General features: G+C 45.3%; 1 protein-coding gene across 1 annotated transcript in view; it reads left to right on the top strand.

The window, feature by feature from the left end:
• LOC124038569 (WD repeat-containing protein on Y chromosome) overlaps nt 1-19464 on the top strand; it is a 44906-nt gene extending 25442 nt beyond the window's left edge. The window contains exons 15-20 of the mRNA XM_046354603.1: nt 1167-1312; nt 1444-1661; nt 3049-3203; nt 3614-3705; nt 5683-5829; nt 18759-19464. Of these exons, the coding sequence (XP_046210559.1) occupies nt 1167-1312; nt 1444-1661; nt 3049-3203; nt 3614-3705; nt 5683-5829; nt 18759-18902 (902 nt within the window). The 3' untranslated portion in view covers nt 18903-19464. The remainder of the gene's footprint in view (nt 1-1166; nt 1313-1443; nt 1662-3048; nt 3204-3613; nt 3706-5682; nt 5830-18758) is intronic.
• Nucleotides 19465-24427: the final 4963 nt, after the last annotated feature.

Genomic DNA, 24427 nt, shown 5'->3' with positions numbered 1-24427 from the left:
TGTCTGGAGTATACAGTATTATCATGTCTGTCTGGAGTATACAGTATTATCATGTCTGTCTGGAGTATACAGTATTATCATGTCTGTCTGGAGTATACAGTATTATCATGTCTGTCTGGAGTATACAGTATTATCATCTCTCTGTCTGGAGTATACAGTATTATCATCTCTCTGTCTGGAGTATACAGTATTATCATGTCTGTCTGGAGTATACAGTATTATCATGTCTGTCTGGAGTATACAGTATTATCATGTCTGTCTGGAGTATACAGTATTATCATCTCTCTGTCTGGAGTATACAGTATTATCATCTCTCTCTGTCTGGAGTATACAGTATTATCATCTCTCTCTGTCTGGAGTATACAGTATTATCATCTCTGTCTGTCTGGAGTATACAGTATTATCATGTCTCTCTGTCTGGAGTATACAGTATTATCATCTCTCTGTCTGGAGTATACAGTATTATCATCTCTCTCTGTCTGGAGTATTTGTAAGTCGCTCTGGAGAAGAGCGTCTGCTAAATGACTTAAATGTAATGTAATGAGTATACAGTATTATCATGTCTCTCTGTCTGGAGTATACAGTTTTATCATGTCTGTCTGGAGTATGCAGTATTATCATGTCTCTCTGTCTGGAGTATACAGTATTGTCATCTCTCTGTCTGGAGTATACAGTATTATCATGTCTGTCTGGAGTATACAGTATTATCATGTCTGTCTGGAGTATACAGTATTATCATGTCTGTCTGGAGTATACAGTATTATCATGTCTTTCTGGAGTATACAGTATTATCATGTCTGTCTGGAGTATACATTATTATCATGTCTGTCTGGAGTATACAGTATTATCATGTCTGTCTGGAGTATACAGTATTATCATGTCTGTCTGGAGTATACAGTATTATCATGTCTGTCTGGAGTATACAGTATTATCATGTCTGTCTGGAGTATACAGTATTATCATGTCTGTCTGGAGTATACAGTATTATCATGTCTGTCTGGAGTATACAGTATTATCATGTCTGTCTGGAGTATACAGTATTATCATGTCTCTCTGTCTGGAGTATACAGTATTATCATGTCTCTCTGTCTGGAGTATACAGTATTATCATGTCTGTCTGGAGTATACAGTATTATCATCTCTCTCTCTCTCGCTCTCCCTCTCAGGTCAGTTCTATGCCCCTGGTGGAGAGAAAGAGTGTGTGTTGGGGCTGACTTCAGACCAGGAGAACAACATCCTGGTCACTGGAGACACAGCAGGGTGTGTTCAGGTCTGGGACATCTCTCAGTACGCGCTATGCATCACACAGGAGGTCAGGGTTGGTGTGTGTACATGTATGTGAATGTGTGAGAGTTTTTGAGTATTGTAAATGCAAATGTAGGATACACCTCTGTTTTATGTGTTTTACACTGTACTCTATCTTCACATGTTTCACCTCCCCAGCCCTCCTCAAGCCACCCTCCTCTCCTGCAGTCCTGGAGGGCCCATGAGGGGGCAATAGTGAGTGTTGAAGTGCTGGTGTACACAGAGAGACTCTTCTTCCTCTCTGGCTCTGTGGATGGGACCAGCAGAGTGTGGACGGGGGAGGGAGGGCATGTAGGTTCCTTTGGACAGGAACCACAGTGGAGCCTCGCTGACCCAGCCCCTCACCACACCTCCAGGTACTGAAGTGGTCTCTTCTGTCAGTAATCCAGAAGTAGTCCAGTTGGATCAACATCACTAAGCTCTAAACATCTACTGGTTTATGGGTCTCCATTTTTCCTAACTTGTTTTTGTTGTCCTCTTGTAACTTCTAGGCCTACCGAGGCTTTCTCAATCTACTCCTTTGTAGTCTTTTATATATAGAACTCTAAAATGGCTCCCAATATAGATCTAAAAGTACCACAGAATTAAGCAGTCTGGCCTGGTGTGTTGATGTGGGCTGGCGAATATTTCTGTAAGAACCGGGTGTATTTCTAGACTCAGGGAAAAAAACACAAAATGAGAGATTTGCATCATATGAATGATGTTGAATGATGTTAAAATGTTGAAGAGGATTCGTAGGAGGCATAGAAGAGGGCTAGGCTGAACTGTAAAGTGTGTGTGTGTGTGTGTGTGTGTGTGTGTGTGTGTGTGTGTGTGTGTGTGTGTGTGTGTGTGTGTGTGTGTGTGTGTGTGTGTGTGTGTGTGTGTGTGTGTGTGTGTGTGTGTGTGTGTGTGTGTGTGTGTGTGTGTGTGTGTGTGTGTGTGTGTGTGTGTGAATTCTGATGGGAAGCCATGAGAAAGAAATCCTGATGAATTGGCTAACTTTTTCGACAACCACATTGATTGACTCCTGTTGAAAGTTTACTGTAAACATAGCTAAATTAAACCAGATGGAGTTTGGTTCGGTATGGACGCTTTTCAGTAGTGTGTGAGTGAGTGACTGGATAGACAGTCACCCATAGCAACCGTTTGCTGTTGTGGGGATGTGGTGAACAGAACGTCATCAATCTTCCCAAGGGAAAGAGGCACACACACTAATCAATATGTTATCTGAGGGCAGGCCTGGTGTGTGTGGTATGGTTTTAGTGGTCATGAGGCCACTGTGGTACAACCCTAGTAAACACTGTAGCATACAAAAACATGTCATTAGATGTTTACTGGACAATTAAGCTCCCTGAAACATAGGTTCTCAAAAAATACATCATTAGTCAAATGTTTTCTACAAAGTCTCTCTTGAAAGTGATTTATATCAATGATAAGTCAAGGATAGATGTAAGTTTTATCAAACTCTGTTTTCTATACAGAGACCAGGTAAACAACCTGGCTGTTTTCTGTACAGAGACCAGGTAAACAACCTGGCTGTTTTCTGTACAGAGACCAGGTAAACAACCTGGCTGTTTTCTGTACAGAGACCAGGTAAACAACCTGGCTGTTTTCTGTACAGAGACCAGGTAAACAACCTGGCTGTTTTCTGTACAGAGACCAGGTAAACAACCTGGCTGTTTTCTGTACAGAGACCAGGTAAACAACCTGGCTGTTTTCTGTACAGAGACCAGGTAAACAACCTGGCTGTTTTCTATACAGAGACCAGGTAAACAACCTGGCTGAGGAGGAGAAGGAAGAAAGGGAGAAGAAGATTGAGAGTGAAAGTGACCCATCACAGAGCAGCGAGGTCACAGGTCAAACATCTGACCTTTTCAGAGGGGGTCCGGGTTCACCGGAGGAATGGATTTATGAAGGTAACTATTTGCAACACACAGTGGCCCTACGACAGTCTAACACACAGTGGCAGAGGAAGGAGAAACGTCACTGTAAAGCCAGAGAGGTCATAGCCAGACCCAATAAAACCTGATACTATAATTCAATTTAACTGCGTTATAAAGCATGGACTCTGGACATTCTTGACATTCTAGAACAGTAGAATTGGAGCAGTAGTTTAGTATGTTTGGCAAACGTTCCAGTCAGAACCCAGAGGCTAGAATTGAGGTGTGTGTGTACACGTTCCTCTCCCAGTCTGCCTATGTCCCTGTCAAAATAATTGATTAGCTGTGCTCCTCTTTCAAGCCACACACACACACACACACACACACACACACACACACACACACACACATGATTATACCCACATTGAACAGTTTCCTCCATGCAGGGCCTGTAGAGGAAGCCCCAACACCAGAGAACCAGACAGGACCTGTTGGCACAGAGGAGAGCCCTGCTCCAAGTCACGCTCAACACATCAGGGTAAGACGGACTCCAACTCACGCTCCAACTCACGCTCCAACTCACGCTCCAACTCACGCTCCAACTCACGCTCCAACTCACGCTCCAAGTCACGCTCAACACATCAGGGTAAGACGGACTCCAACTCACGCTCCAACTCACTCTCCAGCACACGCTCCAGCACATCAGGGTAAGACGGACTCCAACTCACGCTCCAACACACCCTCCAACTCACGCTCCAACTCACGCTCCAACTCACGCTCCAACTCACGCTCCAACTCACGCTCCAGCACATGCTCCAGCACATCAGGGTAAGACTGGCTCCAACTCACGCTCCAACTCACTCTCCAGCACACGCTCCAGCACATCAGGGTAAGACGGACTCCAACTCACGCTCCAACTCACGCTCCAACTCACGCTCCAACTCACGCTCCAACTCGCGCTCCAACTCACGCTCCAACTCACACTCCAACTCACGCTCCAGCACACGCTCCAGCACATCAGGGTAAGACTGACTCCAACTCACGCTCCAACTCACGCTCCAACTCACGCTCCAGCACACGCTCCAACTCACGCTCCAGCACACGCTCCAGCACACGCTCCAACTCACGCTCCAGCACACGCTCCAGCACATCAGGGTAAGACTGACTCCAACACACGCTCCAACACACGCTCCAACACACGCTCCAACTCACGCTTCAGCACACGCTCCAGCACATCAGGGTAAGACGGACTCCAACTCACGCTCCAACTCACGCTCCAACTCACGCTCCAACTCACGCTCCAACTCACGCTCCAACTCACGCTCCAACTCACGCTCCAACTCACGCTCCAGCACATCAGGGTAAGACTGACTCCAACTCACGCTCCAACTCACGCTCCAACTCACGCTCCAGCACACGCTCCAGCACACGCTCCAACTCACGCTCCAGCACATCAGGGTAAGACTGACTCCAACACACGCTCCAACACACGCTCCAACACACGCTCCAACACACGCTCCAACACACGCTCCAACTCACGCTCCAACTCACGCTCCAACACACGCTCCAACACACGCTCCAATTCACGCTCCAGCACACGCTCCAGCACATCAGGGTAAGACGGACTCCAACTCACGCTCCAACACACGCTCCAACACACGCTCCAACTCACGCTTCAGCACACGCTCCAGCACATCAGGGTAAGACTGACTCCAACTCACGCTCCAACTCACGCTCCAACTCACGCTCCAACTCACGCTCCAACTCACGCTCCAACTCACGCTTCAGCACACGCTCCAGCACATCAGGGTAAGACGGACTCCAACACACGCTCCAACACACGCTCCAACACACGCTCCAACTCACGCTCCAACTCACGCTTCAGCACACGCTCCAGCACATCAGGGTAAGACTGACTCCAACTCACGCTCCAACTCACGCTCCAACTCACGCTCCAACTCACGCTCCAACTCACGCTCCAACTCACGCTCCAACACATGCTCCAACTCACGCTCCAACTCACGCTCCAACTACCCGCTCCAACTACCCGCTCCAAGCACCCGCTCCAAGCACCCGCTCCAAGCACCCGCTCCAACACTCACACACACACACACTCCAACACAAACCCCAACACAGAGCAACACGCACTGCAATACACAGCAACACACTGCAGAATTCTGCTTTCAAGTCATGTAAACTCAGAGCTTGTTCTGACTGTTCCGACATGATCACTGACTACCAGAGATAGTCAGACGTCTGACACTAGTCTCAAACAATAACAAACAATAACAGTGACTTGCTATGGCAGTAATATGTGGTTGTCTCACCTACTGTAGCTATCTTAAGATGAATGGAACAACTGTAAGTCTCTCACTCCCTCTCTCCCCCTCTCACCCCCTCTCTCCCTCTTTCTTCCTCTTTCTCCCTCTCACTCACTATTACACAGACACTAGACCTGGTGGCACAATTCTTTCCCATTTACAACCAGAACCTAATCTCCCTCCCCCTCGCCCAGGTGTCTCAGTGTCACCAGCTGTATGGGGGCATCCAGAGGAAGATGGCAGTTAGGAGAGAGAGGAGGCGGGTATTTGGTGACATCAACGTCAATAAGCTCTTCCCCATCGGGGGCTTGTGCACGCCCTTCCAGGCCCTGGCCGTGCAGGTGAGTGTAGGTCAAAGGTCATCAAACCTGGGTCCATCAGAGCGTGTACAGGCTTTTGTTGCAGCCCAACACTAACCCACCTAATTCAACTACTGTTGATGCATGCACTGTATTGCATTGTATTGTAACTGGGTTTATACACATTTGGCTGCTAATGAACTTGACTTTCAATTCTGTGTTTCTTACACCAGCATTATAATAGTAATTGCCAGTAAATAGAACTAAAAGACACCAGTGATCAATGCAGAATACATTTTACAACGTAACTCTACATCCAATTGGTAAAGACTGTGTGGCTGCAACATTCCATGGTCGGAAGGACTGGAGTAATCCAAGAAAAAGCATGATGGATAGGGAAGAGTCATAAAAACAGAGCAGAAGGAATATTTGCTGTTCTATTTCAGAAGTATTTGGGGAGAAATGTATTTGTCTGCACGGTTACATAGCAACAGACTCTGGATACAGTTTATTTTCTTCTCTTTCACAATCTCTCTTTATTCCCTTCCTCTATTTCCCTCTCTCTTCCTCTATTTCCCTTTCTCTTCCTCTACTTCCCTCCCTCTTCCTCCATTTCCCTTTCTCTTCCTCTATTTCCCTTTCTCTTCCTCTATTTCCCTTTCTCTTCCTCTATTTCCCTCTCTCTTCCTCTATTTCCCTCTCTCTTCCTCTATTTCCCTCTCTCTCCCTCTATTTCCCCCTGTCGTCGTCTATTTCCCCCTGTCGTCCTCTCTTCCTCTATTTCCCTCTCTCTTCCTCTATTTCCCTCTCTCTTCCTCTATTTCCCACTGTCTTCCTCTATTTCCCACTCTCTTCCTCTATTTCCCACTGTCTTCCTCTATTTCCCACTCTCTTCCTCTATTTCCCACTCTCTTCCTCTATTTCCCACTCTCTTCCTCTATTTCCCACTCTCTTCCTCTATTTAACACTCTCTTCATCTATTTCCCCCTGTCGTCCTCTCTTCCTCTATTTCCCTCTCTCTTCCTCTATTTCCCACTCTCTTCCTCTATTTCCCACTCTCTTCCTCTATTTCCCACTCTCTTCCTCTATTTTCCACTGTCTTCCTCTATTTCTCTTCCTCTATTTCTCTTCCTCTATTTCCCTCTCTCTTCCTCTATTTCCCACTCACTTCCTCTATTTCCCTCTCTCTTCCTCTATTTCCCACTCTCTTCCTCTATTTAACTCTCTTCCTCTATTTAACTCTCTTCCTCTATTTAACTCTCTTCCTCTATTTCCCACTCTCTTCCTCTATTTCCCACTCTCTTCCTCTATTTCCCCCTGTCGTCCTCTCTTCCTCTATTTCCCACTCTCTTCCTCTATTTCCCACTCTCTTCCTCTATTTCCCACTCTCTTCCTCTATTTCCCACTCTCTTCCTCTATTTCTATGCCTCTATTTCCCTCTTGCTTCCTCTATTTCCCACTCTCTTCCTCTATTTCCCACTCTCTTCCTCTATTTCCCACTCTCTTCCTCTATTTCCCACTCTCTTCCTCTATTTCCCACTCTCTTCCTCTATTTCCCACTCTCTTCCTCTATTTCCCACTCTCTTCCTCTATTTCCCCCTGTCGTTCTGTCGTTCTCTCTTCCTCTATTTCCCTCTCTCTTCCTCTATTTCCCTCTCTCTTCCTCTATTTCCCACTCTCTTCCTCTATTTCCCACTCTCTTCCTCTCTTCCTCTATTTCCCTCTCTCTTCCTCTATTTCCCTCTCTCTTCCTCTATTTCCCACTCTCTTCCTCTATTTCCCACTCTCTTCCCCTATTTCCCACTCTCTTCCCCTATTTCCCCCTGTCGTCCGCTATTTCCCTCTCTCTTCCTCTATTTCCCCCTGTCGTCGTCTATTTCCCCCTGTCGTCCTCTCTTCCTCTATTTCCCTCTCTCTTCCTCTATTTCCCTCTCTCTTCCTCTATTTCCCACTGTCTTCCTCTATTTCCCACTCTCTTCCTCTATTTCCCTCTCTCTTCCTCTATTTCCCTCTCTCTTCCTCTATTTCCCACTCTCTTCCTCTATTTCCCACTCTCTTCCTCTATTTCCCACTCTCTTCCTCTATTTCCCACTCTCTTCCTCTATTTCCCACTCTCTTCCTCTATTTCCCTCTCTCTTCCTCTATTTCCCTCTCTCTTCCTCTATTTCCCTCTCTCTTCCTCTATTTCCCACTCTCTTCCTCTATTTCCCACTCTCTTCCTCTATTTAACACTCTCTTCATCTATTTAACCCTCTTCATCTATTTCCTCTATTTCCCTCTCTCTTCCTCTATTTCCCACTCTCTTCCTCTATTTCCCACTCTCTTCCTCTATTTCCCACTCTCTTCCTCTATTTTCCACTGTCTTCCTCTATTTCTCTTCCTCTATTTTTCTCTTCCTCTATTTTCTTCCCTATTTCTCTTCCTCTATTTCCCACTCACTTCCTCTATTTCCCTCTCTCTTCCTCTATTTCCCACTCTCTTCCTCTATTTAACTCTCTTCCTCTATTTAACTCTCTTCCTCTATTTAACTCTCTTCCTCTATTTCCCACTCTCTTCCTCTATTTCCCCCTGTCGTCCTCTCTTCCTCTATTTCCCACTCTCTTCCTCTATTTCCCACTCTCTTCCTCTATTTCCCACTCTCTTCCTCTATTTCCCACTCTCTTCCTCTATTTCCCACTCTTCCTCTATTTCTATGCCTCTATTTCCCTCTTGCTTCCTCTATTTCCCACTCTCTTCCTCTATTTCCCACTCTCTTCCTCTATTTCTATGCCTCTATTTCCCTCTTGCTTCCTCTATTTCCCACTCTCTTCCTCTATTTCCCACTCTCTTCCTCTATTTCCCACTCTCTTCCTCTATTTCCCACTCTCTTCCTCTATTTCCCACTCTCTTCCTCTATTTCCCACTCTCTTCCTCTATTTCCCACTCTCTTCCTCTATTTCCCACTCTCTTCCTCTATTTCCCACTCTCTTCCTCTATTTCCCACTCTCTTCCTCTATTTCCCACTCTCTTCCTCTATTTCCCACTCTCTTCCTCTATTTCCCCCTGTCGTCCTCTATTTCCCTCTCTCTTCCTCTATTTCCCTCTCTCTTCCTCTATTTAACTCTCTTCCTTTATTTCCCACGCTCTTCCTCTATTTCCCCCTGTCGTCCTCTCTTCCTTTATTTCCCTCTCGCTTCCTTTATTTCCCACTCGCTTCCTCTATTTCCCACTCGCTTCCTCTATTTCCCACTCGCTTCCTCTATTTCCCTCTCGCTTCCTCTATTTCCCTCTCGCTTCCTCTATTTCCCACTCGCTTCCTCTATTTCCCACTCGCTTCCTCTATTTCCCACTCGCTTCCTCTATTTCCCACTCGCTTCCTCTATTTCCCACTCGCTTCCTCTATTTCCCACTCGCTTCCTCTATTTCCCACTCGCTTCCTCTATTTCCCTCTCTCTTCCTCTATTTCCCACTCTCTTCCTCTATTTCCCACTCTCTTCCTCTATTTCCCACTCTCTTCCTCTATTTCCCACTCTCTTCCTCTATTTTCCACTGTCTTCCTCTATTTCTCTTCCTCTATTTCTCTTCCTCTATTTCCCTCTCTCTTCCTCTATTTCCCACTCACTTCCTCTATTTCCCTCTCTCTTCCTCTATTTCCCACTCTCTTCCTCTATTTAACTCTCTTCCTCTATTTAACTCTCTTCCTCTATTTAACTCTCTTCCTCTATTCCCCCTGTCGTCCTCTCTTCCTCTATTTCCCACTCTCTTCCTCTATTTCCCCTCTCTTCCTCTATTTCCCACTCTCTTCCTCTATTTCCCACTCTCTTCCTCTATTTCCCCTCTTCCTCTATTTCTATGCCTCTATTTCCCTCTTGCTTTCCCACTCTCTTCCTCTATTTCCCACTCTCTTCCTCTATTTCCCACTCTCTTCCTCTATTTCCCCTCTATTTTCCTCTATTTCTATGCCTCTATTTTCTTCCTCTATTTTTCCTCTATTTCCCACTCGCTTCCTCTATTTCCCACTTCTATTTCCTCTATTTCCCTCTCGCTTCCTCTATTTCCCACTCTCTTCCTCTATTTCCCACTGCTTCCTCTATTTCCCACTCGCTTCCTCTATTTTGCTTCCTCTATTTCCCACTCTCTTCCTCTATTTCTATTTCCCACTTCTCTATTTCCCTCTCTCTTCCTCTATTTCCCACTCTCTTCCTCTATTTCCCACTCTCTTCCTCTATTTCCCACTCTCTTCCTCTATTTTCCACTGTCTTCCTCTATTTCTCTTCCTCTATTTCTCTTCCTCTATTTCCCTCTCTCTTCCTCTATTTCCCACTCACTTCCTCTATTTCCCTCTCTCTTCCTCTATTTCCCACTCTCTTCCTCTATTTAACTCTCTTCCTCTATTTAACTCTCTTCCTCTATTTAACTCTCTTCCTCTATTTCCCCCTGTCGTCCTCTCTTCCTCTATTTCCCACTCTCTTCCTCTATTTCCCACTCTCTTCCTCTATTTCCCACTCGCTTCCTCTATTTCCCACTCTTCCTCTATTTCCTCTCTCTTCCTCTATTTCCCACTCTCTTCCTCTATTTCCCACTCTCTTCCTCTATTTCCCACTCTCTTCCTCTATTTTCCACTGTCTTCCTCTATTTCTCTTCCTCTATTTCTCTTCCTCTCTTCCTCTATTTCCCACTCACTTCCTCTATTTCCCCTCTCTTCCTCTATTTCCCACTCTCTTCCTCTATTTAACTCTCTTCCTCTATTTAACTCTCTTCCTCTATTTTCTCTTCCTCTATTTCCCCTGTCGTCCTCTCTTCCTCTATTTCCCACTCTCTTCCTCTATTTCCCACTCTCTTCCTCTATTTCCCACTCTCTTCCTCTATTTCCCACTCTCTTCCTCTATTTCCCACTCTTCCTCTATTTCTATGCCTCTATTTCCCTCTTGCTTCCTCTATTTCCCACTCTCTTCCTCTATTTCCCACTCTCTTCCTCTATTTCTATGCCTCTATTTCCCTCTTGCTTCCTCTATTTCCCACTCTCTTCCTCTATTTCCCACTCTCTTCCTCTATTTCCCACTCTCTTCCTCTATTTCCCACTCTCTTCCTCTATTTCCCACTCTCTTCCTCTATTTCCCACTCTCTTCCTCTATTTCCCACTCTCTTCCTCTATTTCCCACTCTCTTCCTCTATTTCCCACTCTCTTCCTCTATTTCCCACTCTCTTCCTCTATTTCCCACTCTCTTCCTCTATTTCCCACTCTCTTCCTCTATTTCCCCCTGTCGTCCTCTATTTCCCTCTCTCTTCCTCTATTTTCCTCTTCCTCTATTTAACTCTCTTCCTTTATTTCCCACGCTCTTCCTCTATTTCCCCCTGTCTCCTCTCTTCCTTTATTTCCCCTCACTTCCTTTATTTCCCACTTCCTCTATTTCCCACTCTCTTCCTCTATTTCCCACTCGCTTCCTCTATTTCCCCTCTCGCTTCCTCTATTTCCCTCTCGCTCTTCCTCTATTTCCCACTCTCTTCCTCTATTTCCCACTCTCTTCCTCTATTTCCCACTCTCTTCCTCTATTTCCCACTCGCTTCCTCTATTTCCCACTCGCTTCCTCTATTTCCCACTCTTCCTCTATTTCCCACTCTCTTCCTCTATTTCCCACTCGCTTCCTCTATATTCCACTCTCTTCCTCTATATTCCCTCTCTTCCTCTATTTCCCACTCTCTTCCTCTATTTCCCACTCTCTTCCTCTATTTCCCTATTTCCTCTATTTCTTCCTCTATTTCCCTCTTCTTCCTCTATTTCCCACTCTCTTCCTCTATTTCCCACTCTCTTCCTCTATTTCCCTCTCTCTTCCTCTATTTCCCTCTTCCTCTATTTCTATGCCTCTATTTCCCTCTTGCTTCCTCTATTTCCCACTCTCTTCCTCTATTTCCCACTCTCTTCCTCTATTTCCCACTGTCTTCCTCTATTTCCCACTCTCTTCCTCTATTTCCCCCTGTCGTCCTCTCTTCCTCTATTTCCCCCTCTCTTCCTCTATTTCCCCCTCTCTTCCTCTATTTCCCACTCTCTTCCTCTCTCTTCCTCTATTTCCCTCTCTCTTCCTCTATTTCCCTCTCTCTTCCTCTATTTCCCTCTCTCTTCCTCTATTTCCCACTCTCTTCCTCTATTTCCCACTCTCTTCCCCTATTTCCCACTCTCTTCCCCTATTTCCCCCTGTCGTCCGCTATTTCCCTCTCTCTTCCTCTATTTCCCCTGTCCTCTATTTCCCCCTGTCGTCCTCTCTTCCTCTATTTCCCTCTCTCTTCCTCTATTTCCCTCTCTCTTCCTCTATTTCCCACTGTCTTCCTCTATTTCCCACTCTCTTCCTCTATTTCCCACTCTCTTCCTCTATTTCCCACTCTCTTCCTCTATTTCCCACTCTCTTCCTCTATTTAACACTCTCTTCATCTATTTCCCCCTGTCGTCCTCTCTTCCTCTATTTCCCTCTCTCTTCCTCTATTTCCCACTCTCTTCCTCTATTTCCCACTCTCTTCCTCTATTTCCCACTCTCTTCCTCTATTTCCCACTCTCTTCCTCTATTTTCCACTGTCTTCCTCTATTTCTCTTCCTCTATTTCTCTTCCTCTATTTCCCTCTCTCTTCCTCTATTTCCCACTCACTTCCTCTATTTCCCTCTCTCTTCCTCTATTTCCCACTCTCTTCCTATTTCTCTTCCTCTATTTAACTCTCTTCCTCTATTTAACTTCTTCCTCTATTTCCCACTCTCTTCCTCTATTTCCCACTCTCTTCCTCTATTTCCCACTCTCTTCCTCTATTTCCCACTCTCTTCCTCTATTTCCCACTCTCTTCCTCTATTTCCCACTCTCTTCCTCTATTTCCCACTCTCTTCCTCTATTTCCCACTCTCTTCCTCTATTTCCCACTCTCTTCCTCTATTTCCCACTCTCTTCCTCTATTTCCCACTCTCTTCCTCTATTTCCCCCTGTCGTCCTCTATTTCCCTCTCTCTTCCTCTATTTCCCTCTCTCTTCCTCTATTTCCCACTCTCTTCCTCTATTTAACTCTCTTCCTTTATTTCCCACGCTCTTCCTCTATTTCCCCCTGTCGTCCTCTCTTCCTTTATTTCCCTCTCGCTTCCTTTATTTCCCACTCGCTTCCTCTATTTCCCACTCGCTTCCTCTATTTCCCTCTCTCTTCCTCTATTTCCCTCTCGCTTCCTCTATTTCCCACTCGCTTCCTCTATTTCCCACTCGCTTCCTCTATTTCCCACTCGCTTCCTCTATTTCCCACTCGCTTCCTCTATTTCCCACTCGCTTCCTCTATTTCCCACTCGCTTCCTCTATTTCCCACTCGCTTCCTCTATTTCCCTCTCGCTTCCTCTATTTCCCACTCGCTTCCTCTATTTCCCACTCGCTTCCTCTATTTCCCACTCGCTTCCTCTATTTCCCACTCGCTTCCTCTATTTCCCACTCGCTTCCTCTATTTCCCACTCGCTTCCTCTATTTCCCACTCGCTTCCTCTATTTCCCACTCGCTTCCTCTATTTCCCACTCGCTTCCTCTATATTCCACTCGCTTCCTCTATATTCCACTCTCTTCCTCTATTTCCCACTCTCTTCCTCTATTTCCCACTCTCTTCCTCTATTTCCCACTCTTCCTCTATTTCTATGCCTCTATTTCCCTCTTGCTTCCTCTATTTCCCACTCTCTTCCTCTATTTCCCACTCTCTTCCTCTATTTCCCACTGTCTTCCTCTATTTCCCACTGTCTTCCTCTATTTCCCACTCTCTTCCTCTATTTCCCCCTGTCGTCCTCTCTTCCTCTATTTCCCCCTCTCTTCCTCTATTTCCCCCTCTCTTCCTCTATTTCCCTCTCTCTTCCTCTATTTCCCTCTCTCTTCCTCTATTTCCCTCTCTCTTCCTCTATATTCCACTCGCTTCCTCTATATTCCACTCTCTTCCTCTATTTCCCACTCTCTTCCTCTATTTCCCACTCTTCCTCTATTTCTATGCCTCTATTTCCCTCTTGCTTCCTCTATTTCCCACTCTCTTCCTCTATTTCCCACTCTCTTCCTCTATTTCCCACTGTCTTCCTCTATTTCCCACTCTCTTCCTCTATTTCCCCCTGTCGTCTTCTCTTCCTCCATTTCCCCCTCTCTTCCTCTATTTCCCTCTCTCTTCCTCTATTTCCCTCTCTCTTCCTCTATTTCCCTCTCTCTTCCTCTATTTCCCACTCTCTTCCTCTATTTCCCACTCTTCCTCTATTTCTATGCCTCTATTTCCCTCTTGCTTCCTCTATTTCCCACTCTCTTCCTCTATTTCCCACTCTCTTCCTCTATTTCCCACTCTCTTCCTCTATTTCCCTCTTGCTTCCTCTATTTCCCACTCGCTTCCTCTATTTCCCACTCTCTTCCTCTATTTCCCACTCTCTTCCTCTATTTCCCACTCTCTTCCTCTATTTCCCACTCTCTTCCTCTATTTCCCACTCTCTTCCTCTATTTCCCACTCTCTTCCTCTATTTCCCACTCTCTTCCTTTATTTCCCACTCTCTTCCTCTATTTCCCACTCTCTTCCTCTATTTCCCCCTGTCGTCCTCTCTTCCTCTATTTCCCACTCTCTTCCTCTATTTCCCCCTGTCGTCCTCTCTTCCTCTATTTCCCCCTCTCTTCCTCTATTTCCCTCTCTCTTCCTCTATTTCCCACTCTCTTCCTCTATTTCCCTCTCTTCCTCTATTTTCCTCTCTTCCTCTATTTCCCACTCTTCCTCTATTTAACTCTCTTCCTTTATTTCCCACGCTCTTCCTCTATTTCCCCCTGTCGTCCTCTCTTCCTTTATTTCCCTCTCGCTTCCTCCATTTCCCACTCGCTTCCTCTATTTCCCACTCGCTTCCTCTATTTCCCACTCGCTTCCTCTATTTCCCACTCGCTTCCTCTATTTCCCTCTCTCTTCCTCTATTTCCCTCTCGCTTCCTCTATTTCCCACTCGCTTCCTCTATTTCCCACTCGCTTCCTCTATTTCCCACTCGCTTCCTCTATTTCCCACTCGCTTCCTCTATTTCCCACTCGCTTCCTCTATTTCCCACTCGCTTCCTCTATTTCCCACTCGCTTCCTCTATTTCCCACTCGCTTCCTCTATTTCCCACTCGCTTCCTCTATTTCCCACTCGCTTCCTCTATTTCCACTCGCTTCCTCTATATTCCACTCGCTTCCTCTATATTCCACTCGCTTCCTCTATATTCCACTCGCTTCCTCTATTTCCCACTCTCTTCCTCTATTTTCCCTCTCTCTTCCTCTATTTTCCCACTCTCTTCCTCTATTTTCCCCTGTCTTCCTCTATTTTCCCCTCTCGCTTCCTCTATTTCCCTCTCGCTTCCTCTATTTCCCTCTCTCTTCCTCTATTTAAATCTCTTCCTCTATTTAAATCTCTTCCTCTATTTCCCACTCTCTTCCTCTATTTCCCCCTGTCGTCCTCTCTTCCTCTATTTCCCACTCTCTTCCTCTATTTCCCACTCTCTTCCTCTATTTCCCACTCTCTTCCTCTATTTCCCACTCTCTTCCTCTATTTCCCACTCTCTTCCTCTATTTCCCTCTCTCTCCCTCTATTTCCCCCTGTCTTCCTCTATTTCCCACTCGCTTCCTCTATTTCCCACTCGCTTCCTCTATTTCCCACTCGCTTCCTCTATTTCCCACTCGCTTCCTCTATTTCCCACTCGCTTCCTCTATTTAACTCTCTTCCTCTATTTAACTCTCTTCCTCTATTTCCCACTCTCTTCCTCTATTTCCCACTCTCTTCATCTATTTCCCACTCTCTTCCTCTATTTCTCTTCCTCTATTTCCCTCTTGCTTCTTCTATTTCCCACTCGCTTCCTCTATTTCCCACTCGCTTCCTCTATTTCCCACTCGCTTCCTCTATCCTCTATTTCCCACTCGCTTCCTCTATTTAACTCTCTTCCTCTATTTCCCACTCTCTTCCTCTATTTCCCCCTGTCGTCCTCTCTTCCTCTATTTCCCACTCTCTTCCTCTATTTCCCCCTGTCGTCCTCTCTTCCTCTATTTCCCTCTCTCTTCCTCTATTTCCCTCTCTCTTCCTCTATTTCCCTCTCTCTTCCTCTATTTCCCTCTCTTCCTCTATTTCTCTTCCTTTATTTCCCTCTCGCTTCCTCTATTTCCCTCTCGCTTCCTCTATTTCCCTCTCGCTTCCTCTATTTCCCACTCGCTTCCTCTATTTCCCACTCGCTTCCTCTATTTCCCACTCGCTTCCTCTATTTCCCACTCGCTTCCTCTATTTCCCACTCGCTTCCTCTATTTCCCACTCGCTTCCTCTATTTCCCACTCGCTTCCTCTATTTCCCACTCGCTTCCTCTATTTCCCACTCGCTTCCTCTATTTCCCACTCGCTTCCTCTATTTCCCACTCGCTTCCTCTATTTCCCACTCGCTTCCTCTATTTCCCACTCTCTTCCTCTATTTTCCCACTCTCTTCCTCTATTTTCCCACTCTCTTCCTCTATTTTCCCACTCTCTTCCTCTATTTTCCCACTCTCTTCCTCTATTTCCCTCTCGCTTCCTCTATTTCCCTCTCGCTTCCTCTATTTAAATCGCTTCCTCTATTTCCCACTCTCTTCCTCTATTTAAATCTCTTCCTCTATTTCCCACTCTCTTCCTCTATTTCCCCCTGTCGTCCTCTCTTCCTCTATTTCCCACTCTCTTCCTCTATTTCCCACTCTCTTCCTCTATTTCCCACTCTCTTCCTCTATTTCCCACTCTCTTCCTCTATTTCCCACTCTCTTCCTCTATTTCCCACTCTCTTCCTCTATTTCCCACTCTCTTCCTCTATTTCCCACTCTCTTCCTCTATTTCCCACTCTCTTCCTCTATTTCCCACTCTCTTCCTCTATTTCCCACTCTCTTCCTCTATTTCCCACTCTCTTCCTCTATTTCCCACTCTCTTCCTCTATTTCCCTCTCTCTTCCTCTATTTCCCTCTCTCTCCCTCTATTTCCCACTCGCTTCCTCTATTTCCCACTGTCTTCCTCTATTTCTCTTCCTCTATTTCCCTCTTGCTTCTTCTATTTCCCACTCGCTTCCTCTATTTCCCACTCGCTTCCTCTATTTAACTCGCTTCCTCTATTTAACTCTCTTCCTCTATTTAACTCTCTTCCTCTATTTAACTCTCTTCCTCTATTTAACTCTCTTCCTCTATTTCTCTTCCTCTATTTCCCACTCTCTTCCTCTATTTCCCACTCTCTTCCTCTATTTCCCCCTGTCGTCCTCTCTTCCTCTATTTCCCTCTCTTCCTCTATTTCTCTTCCTCTATTTCCCACTCTCTTCCTCTATTTCCCCCTGTCGTCCTCTCTTCCTCTATTTCCCTCTCGCTTCCTCTATTTCCCTCTCGCTTCCTCTATTTCCCTCTCGCTTCCTCTATTTCCCTCTCGCTTCCTCTATTTCCCTCTCGCTTCCTCTATTTCCCACTCGCTTCCTCTATTTCCCACTCGCTTCCTCTATTTCCCACTCGCTTCCTCTATTTCCCACTCGCTTCCTCTATTTCCCACTCGCTTCCTCTATTTCCCACTCGCTTCCTCTATTTCCCACTCGCTTCCTCTATTTCCCACTCGCTTCCTCTATTTCCCACTCGCTTCCTCTATTTCCCACTCGCTTCCTCTATTTCCCACTCGCTTCCTCTATTTCCCACTCGCGTCCTCTATTTCCCACTCGCGTCCTCTATTTTCCACTCTCTTCCTCTATTTTCCACTCTCTTCCTCTATTTCCCACTCTCTTCCTCTATTTTCCACTCTCTTCCTCTATTTTCCACTCTCTTCCTCTATTTCCCACTCTCTTCCTCTATTTTCCACTCTCTTCCTCTATTTTCCACTCTCTTCCTCTATTTTCCCCTGTCTTCCTCTATTTTCCCCTGTCTTCCTCTATTTTCCCCTGTCTTCCTCTATTTCCCCCTGTCTTCCTCTATTTCCCCCTGTCTTCCTCTATTTCCCACTCTCTTCCTCTATTTCCCACTCTCTTCCTCTATTTCCCACTCTCTTCCTCTATTTCCCACTCTCTCCCTCTATTTCCCACTCTCTTCCTCTATGTATCTTCCTCTATTTATCTTCCTCTATTTCCCACTCTCTTCCTCTATTTCCCACTCGCTTCCTCTATTTCCCACTCGCTTCCTCTATTTCCCACTCGCTTCCTCTATTTCCCACTCGCTTCCTCTATGTCCCACTCGCTTCCTCTATGTCCCACTCGCTTCCTCTATGTCCCACTCGCTTCCTCTATGTCCCACTCGCTTCCTCTATTTCCCACTCTCTTCCTCTATTTCCCTCTATTTCCCACTCTCTTCCTCTATTTCCCACTCTCTTCCTCTATTTCCCACTCGCTTCCTCTATTTCCCACTCGCTTCCTCTATTTCCCACTCGCTTCCTCTATTTCGCTTCCTCTATTTCGCTTCCTCTATTTCCCACTCGCTTCCTCTATTTCGCTTCCTCTATTTCCCACTCGCTTCCTCTATTTCCCACTCGCTTCCTCTATTTCCCACTCGCTTCCTCTATTTCCCACTCGCTTCCTCTATTTCCCCCCCTCTTCCTCTATTTCCCCCTGTTGTCCTCTATTCCCCCCCCCCCCTGTCTTCCTCTATTTCCCCCTCTCTTCCTCTATTTCCCCCTCTCTTCCACTAAAATTCCTCTCTCTGTTTGTCTTCCTGTGTTTGTTGTGAGTTTGTTGCCATGCTCTGCCTGATGTGAGGGATTTTAGCCTGCCGACTCAATGATGGTTGGTGAGGGAGAAAGGAAGGGATGGAAATAGAAAGGTAAAGAAAGAGAGGTTTAAAAAGAGTGTCAGGCCTTGAGGGAATATATGTTTTGTTGTTGGAACATCAGTCGTAAGCCTGCATGAGAAATGTATTCTCAACCTAAACTTTGAACCTCAAACTCTTCCTTTAACTCTTCCATTCCCCCTCATCCCCACATCACTATTCACCTACTTTACCCTCCTCTCCTCCGGTCTCCTTTCTCCCTCTTCCCCTCTCCCAGGACTGTCAGCAGGTGTTTCTGCCGGAGGATTTACCCATACGCCCTTGGATGCAGCGTCAGACTCTGAGTTGTGTGAGTGAAGCTGGGCTTAGCTCCCTACAGCTGTCAATCAACAGCTCAGAGCAAGAACAGGAAGCCACCTGACCAGCCTCTTCCTTCTAGTATTCTCCTCCTCCTTCTTCTCCTTCTCCTTCTCTTCCTCCTCCTCTTCCTCCTTATCCTTCACCTCCTTCTCCTCTTCCTCTTCTCCTCCTCCACTTCCTTCTCCTCTTCCTCTCCACCTCTCCTCCTCCTCCTCTTCTCCTATCAGATTAAAGTGTAATAATATGTAATATGTAACATGCATGATATTATATACCTCACATGCGACTCATAATAATAATAATAATAATAATAATAATAATAAAACCAAATAATTAGCCCATGAAATTAATTATCAGCATATCTCAATTTCCTCTGACAAAATAACACAATGTTGTACTCCGCTCAGACAAACAGTAGACCGATGTAGCATCCACAGTTACAACCAATAGGAGGCACTAATAGACCAATTTTCAGAGACATTATAGGTACTAGACCAATATATGGAGACATTATACACTACCAGCTAAAAGTTTTAGAACACCTACTCATTCAAGGGTTTCTCCTTATTTTACTATTTTCTACATTGCAGAATAATAGTGAAGACATCAAAACAATGAAATAACACATATATGGAATCATGTAGTAACCAAATAAGTGTTAAACAAATATATTTGAGATTCTTCAAATAGCCACCCTTGCAGTCTTGAAGGATTTCCCACATATGCTGAGCACTTGTTGGCTCCTTTTCCTTCACTCTTCGGTCCGACCCATCCCAAACCATCTCAATTTGGTTGAGGTCGGGGGATTGTGGAGGCCAGGTCATCTGATGCAGCACCCCATCACTCTCCTTCATGGTCAAATAGCCCTTACACAGCCTATGGGTGTGTTTGGTCATAGTCCTGTTGAAAAACAAATGATAGTCCCACTAAACCTAAACCAGATGGGATGGTGTATCGATTTGGAGGTGGAGGGTCCTTCATGGTCTGGTGCGGTGTTTCACAGCATCATCGGACTGAGCTTGTTGTCATTGAAGGCAATATCAACGCTGTGCGTTACAGGGAAGACAACCTCCTCCCTCATGTCGTACCCTTCCTGCAGGCTCATCCTGACATGACCCTCCAGCATGACAATGTTACCAGCCATACTGCTCGTCCTGTGCGTGATTTCCTGCAAGACAGGAATGTCAGTGTTCTGCCATGGCCAGCAAAGAGCCCGGATCTCAATCCCATTGAGCATGTCTGGGATCTGTTGGATCAGAGGGCTAGGGCCATTCCCCCCAGAAATGTCTGGGAACTTGCAGGTGCCTTGGTGGAAGAGTGTGGTAACATCTCACAGCAAGAATTCGCAAATCTGGTGCAGTCAATGAGGCGGAGATGCACTGCAGTACTTATTGCAGGCCACACAAGCTCACAGAACAGGACCCCCGAGTGCTGAAGTGTGTAGCACGTAAAAATAATCTGTCCTTGATTGCAACACTGACTACCAAGTTCCAAACTGCTTCTGGAAGCAACAATCACTGTTCGTCAGGAGCTTCATGAAATGGGCAAAGATTACCATGCGCCATGCCAAGCGTCGGCTAGAGTAGTGTAAAGCTCGCCGCCATTGGACTCTGGAGCAGTGGAAACGTGATCTCTGGAGTGATAAATCACGCTTCACCATCTGGCAGTCCGATGGCCAAAACTGGGTTTGGCAGATGCCAGGAGAATGCTACCTGCCCGAATACATAGTGGTGACTGTAAAGTTTGGAGGAGGAGGATGAATGGTCTGGGGCTATTTTTCATGGTTCAGGCTAGGCCCCTTAGTTCCAGTGAAGGGAAATCTAAACGCCACAGCATACAATGACATTCTAAATGATTCTGTGCTTCCAACTTTGTTGCAGTAGTTTGGGGAAAGCCCTTTCCCTGTTTCAAGATGACAATACCCCCGTGCACAAAGCGAGGTCCATACAGAAATGTCAAGATCGGTGTGGAAGAACTTGACTGGCCTGCACAGAGCCCTGACCTCAACCCCATCGACACTTGGGATGCATTGGAACGCCTACTACGAGCCAGGCCCAATTGCCCAACATCAGTGCCCAACCTCACCAATACTCTTGTGCCTGAATGGAAGCAAGTCCCCGCAGTAATGTTCCAACATCTAGTGGGAACGCCTTCCCAGAAGAGTGGAGGCTGTTACAACGACAAGGGGGGACCAACTCCATATTAATGCCCATGAGTTTGGAAACACAAATAGTGACTGGAGTCAGATAAAGCCGCACGCTTCAAGGATTTTAATGGCTTTGAATGGATGGAAAAAAAGGCATGAATATCCTGCTGCCTTTCCTGAGGTTTTGATGCACTTTTACCACATTTTTGTATTTGTTTTATATAAAACCAACAAGAACCATATTAAATAACAAATAATTACTTTTTAAATATAATAACAAATTGTATTGGGCTTTTCATAGCAGCTTTTTTTTATTAGATTACCACAGGGTTAGTACTGCCTACCCTGACTTCACATCACTGCCTACCCTGATGGCACGTAACTGGGTGCTATGTTATGACATGGCTTGCGTCCTGCCAGGGTAATGACTAAACTACTGGCTGGAACTCCTCTCTAGAGCATCAAAGGATTTTCTTCTCTCTCGTCCTTTATCTATTCATCTATTCATTTTATCACCTCTTCCCCCTCGTTCTTTCTCTCTCTCTCTCTCTCTCTCTCTCTCTCTCTCTCTCTCTCTCTCTCTCTCTCTCTCTCTCTCTCTCTCTCTCTCTTCCTCCTCCTCCTCCTCCTCCTCCTCCTCATCCTCCAATCGTTCCCAACTATCTATCCAACCTGTTTGGCACTATCATCTCCAACAACATGTTCTGGTTCTCATGACATCATTGCAAAGACTCAATAACAGGAACCATGTGATGTCGTGTCAACATAAAACACACCAGGCTTCACTGTGTGTGAATGAAAAGGGAGAGAGACACATTTATGACTGATTGAATTAATACACGGACACATCAGTAATGTAACCTGGGTCATAGGGTGTTTTGGGTCTTTCAACATCAGACACCCTCACCCAGGAAATCCAGTCGAGGTTGATCAGACCCAGACTTATGTCCAGGTGGCATGTCGCTGCTCCCCATGGATCACCTCTCTTGATCCAGAACCATCTTGAGGCTTTTTCTGCTGCCTCAATGGTGTTGCTGATGGCTCTCCTCCTCTTCGTTCCATTGATGCCAAGTGTGTTGTAGGCTCTGTAGAGGGATTGCCCAGCAAAACCCCTGCATCCTACCTCGATAGGCATCACCTAGCCTTCCAAACCTACTTCTGACAGTCGATGACCAGTCCCTCGTACTTGGCCCTCTTCCACTCGTATGCCTCCTCAAGATGATCTTCCCAAGAGACTGTCAACTCCAGAATAATGATGGTCTCCGTGGACTCTGAGACTAGGGCTATGTCTGATCTCAGGTTTTTCTTGACAATGTGCTGCAGGAACTTGAGCTGGTTCCCAGACCAGCTCTTCTCCGGGTCGCCGTTCCCACCAGGACACTAAAACCTTTATCAGCACAATTCATTTTTGTATAATATTATCTATCCTATCCTTTTCACTGCAGATTTTAATTATATAAATAAAACCATACAACCTGGGGTTGTTTGGTTGTGGTCTTTTCTAATTCAATTCCCCCCAATGTATTTCCTGTATGTCTCTTCCTTGTGTGTTTCCCCAAAACTAGGGTTAGGCTATTTTAAGCTTGGTTATGGATTTCTGGGGAGAGAGGGAAAACGTTGTTAGTAGGAACAGAGCAGTGTTTGGGATAAAACAGTCACAGACAGGGTTAGCTCACAGCTAGTAAACAACTCATGGTTCATAACACAGACATTAGATGATCATCTGAAGGAAGTATGGATTGAACTCGTATTATATGTATGTTTTAATGATTTCTCTCTATCACTGTTAGCCTACCAAGGTTTATTTCGGGGGGGACATTTAGAATGGGCCAACTTTGTCTTCGCTAAATAAACACTGTGACAACGGCATTTTAAGGAACCACATACTGTCACACCCTGACCTTAGATACTTTTTATTTCTCTATTTGGTTGGGTCAGGGTGTGATTAGGGTGGGCGTTCTAGTTTCTAGTTTTTCGTTTTGTATGTTGGCCTGGTATGGTTCCCAATGAGAGGCAGCTGTCTATCGTTGTCTCTGATTGGGGATCATATTTAGGCACCATTTTCCCACCTGTTTGTGGGATCTTGTCCTTATATAGTTGCCTTGAGCACCGCAATGCTGCACATTTGTTATATTCTTTGTTGTTTTTGTTGTAAGTTTCACTATTAAATATCATGTGGAACTCTATGCACGCTGCGCCTTGGTCCTCTCATTTCAACAAGAGTGACACATACAATCGACAGTTTGATTCAATGGAAAGCTCAGTCATTTGTGAAAAAATGTGGTCGCTGCCTATCTAAATAAAATGTGTATTTTTACATCAAGCATTTATGTTTGTTAGAACAATAGCTAATCATATTTAACTTTTTTGTGTCATTTAGCAGATGCTCTTATCTAGAGCCACTTAGAGGAGGAATTAGATTTAAGTCCTTTACTCAAGGGCACATGGACCAATTTTTCACCTACTTGGCTTGGGGATTTGAACCAGCAACCTTTCGGTTACTGGCCCAAAGTGTAAGGTTCTGTATTTATTTTCTAAGTTTGTTTCTGTTTCTTTGTGTTCTTTAACGTAGCCCTGTCTTTCCTTTTTGTTCATTGATTTCACCTGTGTTAGTTAATCACCTGGTCTCATCAGCTCATTACTTAGTTCAGTTCATTCTGTTTGTGCCTTTGTGAGGTATTGTTTGTTTTGACTCTACAAAGCGTTTTCCTAGCTCGTTTGTGAGAACAAGCCTTCACTCCTAGTTTTGATTCATCTGCCTGTTTGCCTACCTGTTTATGACCATTGCCTGCCTGTGACCACAATTCCTGCCTTCTGCAAAGGCGAAATGAACACCTGCCGCGCTCTGCACATGAATCTACACCTTTTTCTCCCTGAGCATTCATTACACTATGCTCTTAACTGACATAGTATTCCTGTGGTATTCCTAGCTATTATATGGCTTGTTCACTCACTGTTGAGTGTCTTCACACAGAAGCACTTTAACAGATAAAATGTCAGGGTACGGATGCCTTTCGCTGATTTCCAACATCAATCAAGGAGTGTCTGGGTACATTTCTTCCTTCTTAGAACGAGAGAGACAGAGGCAAATACAAATCTTAGAATCAAATGTTTAAGACTACCAGATCCCACTGGATTCTCCAATTACATTGAATGAATTACAGCACAAAATACAAATCCATGAAATTCACCCCAATCCACAAAAGTGGAGACAAATTTGACCCCAATAACTATAGTGGGATATGCGTCAACAGCAACGTTGGGAAAATCTTCTGCATTATCATTAACCGCAGACTAGTTCATTTCCTCAGAGTAAACAATGCAATGAGCAAATGTCCAATTGGCTTTTTACCACAGGTAACTTCTCATGCTTTGTTGATTTAAAAAAAATATTTTGATTCAATTCGGCATGAGGGTCTGCTGTTCAAATTGATGGAAAG

This window comes from Oncorhynchus gorbuscha, linkage group LG06 (genome assembly GCF_021184085.1).
Source record: "Oncorhynchus gorbuscha isolate QuinsamMale2020 ecotype Even-year linkage group LG06, OgorEven_v1.0, whole genome shotgun sequence".
Taxonomy (NCBI): domain Eukaryota; kingdom Metazoa; phylum Chordata; class Actinopteri; order Salmoniformes; family Salmonidae; genus Oncorhynchus; species Oncorhynchus gorbuscha.
The sequence above is the reverse complement of the archived record's forward strand: the minus strand, read 5'-3'. Positions and strand labels throughout refer to the sequence as shown.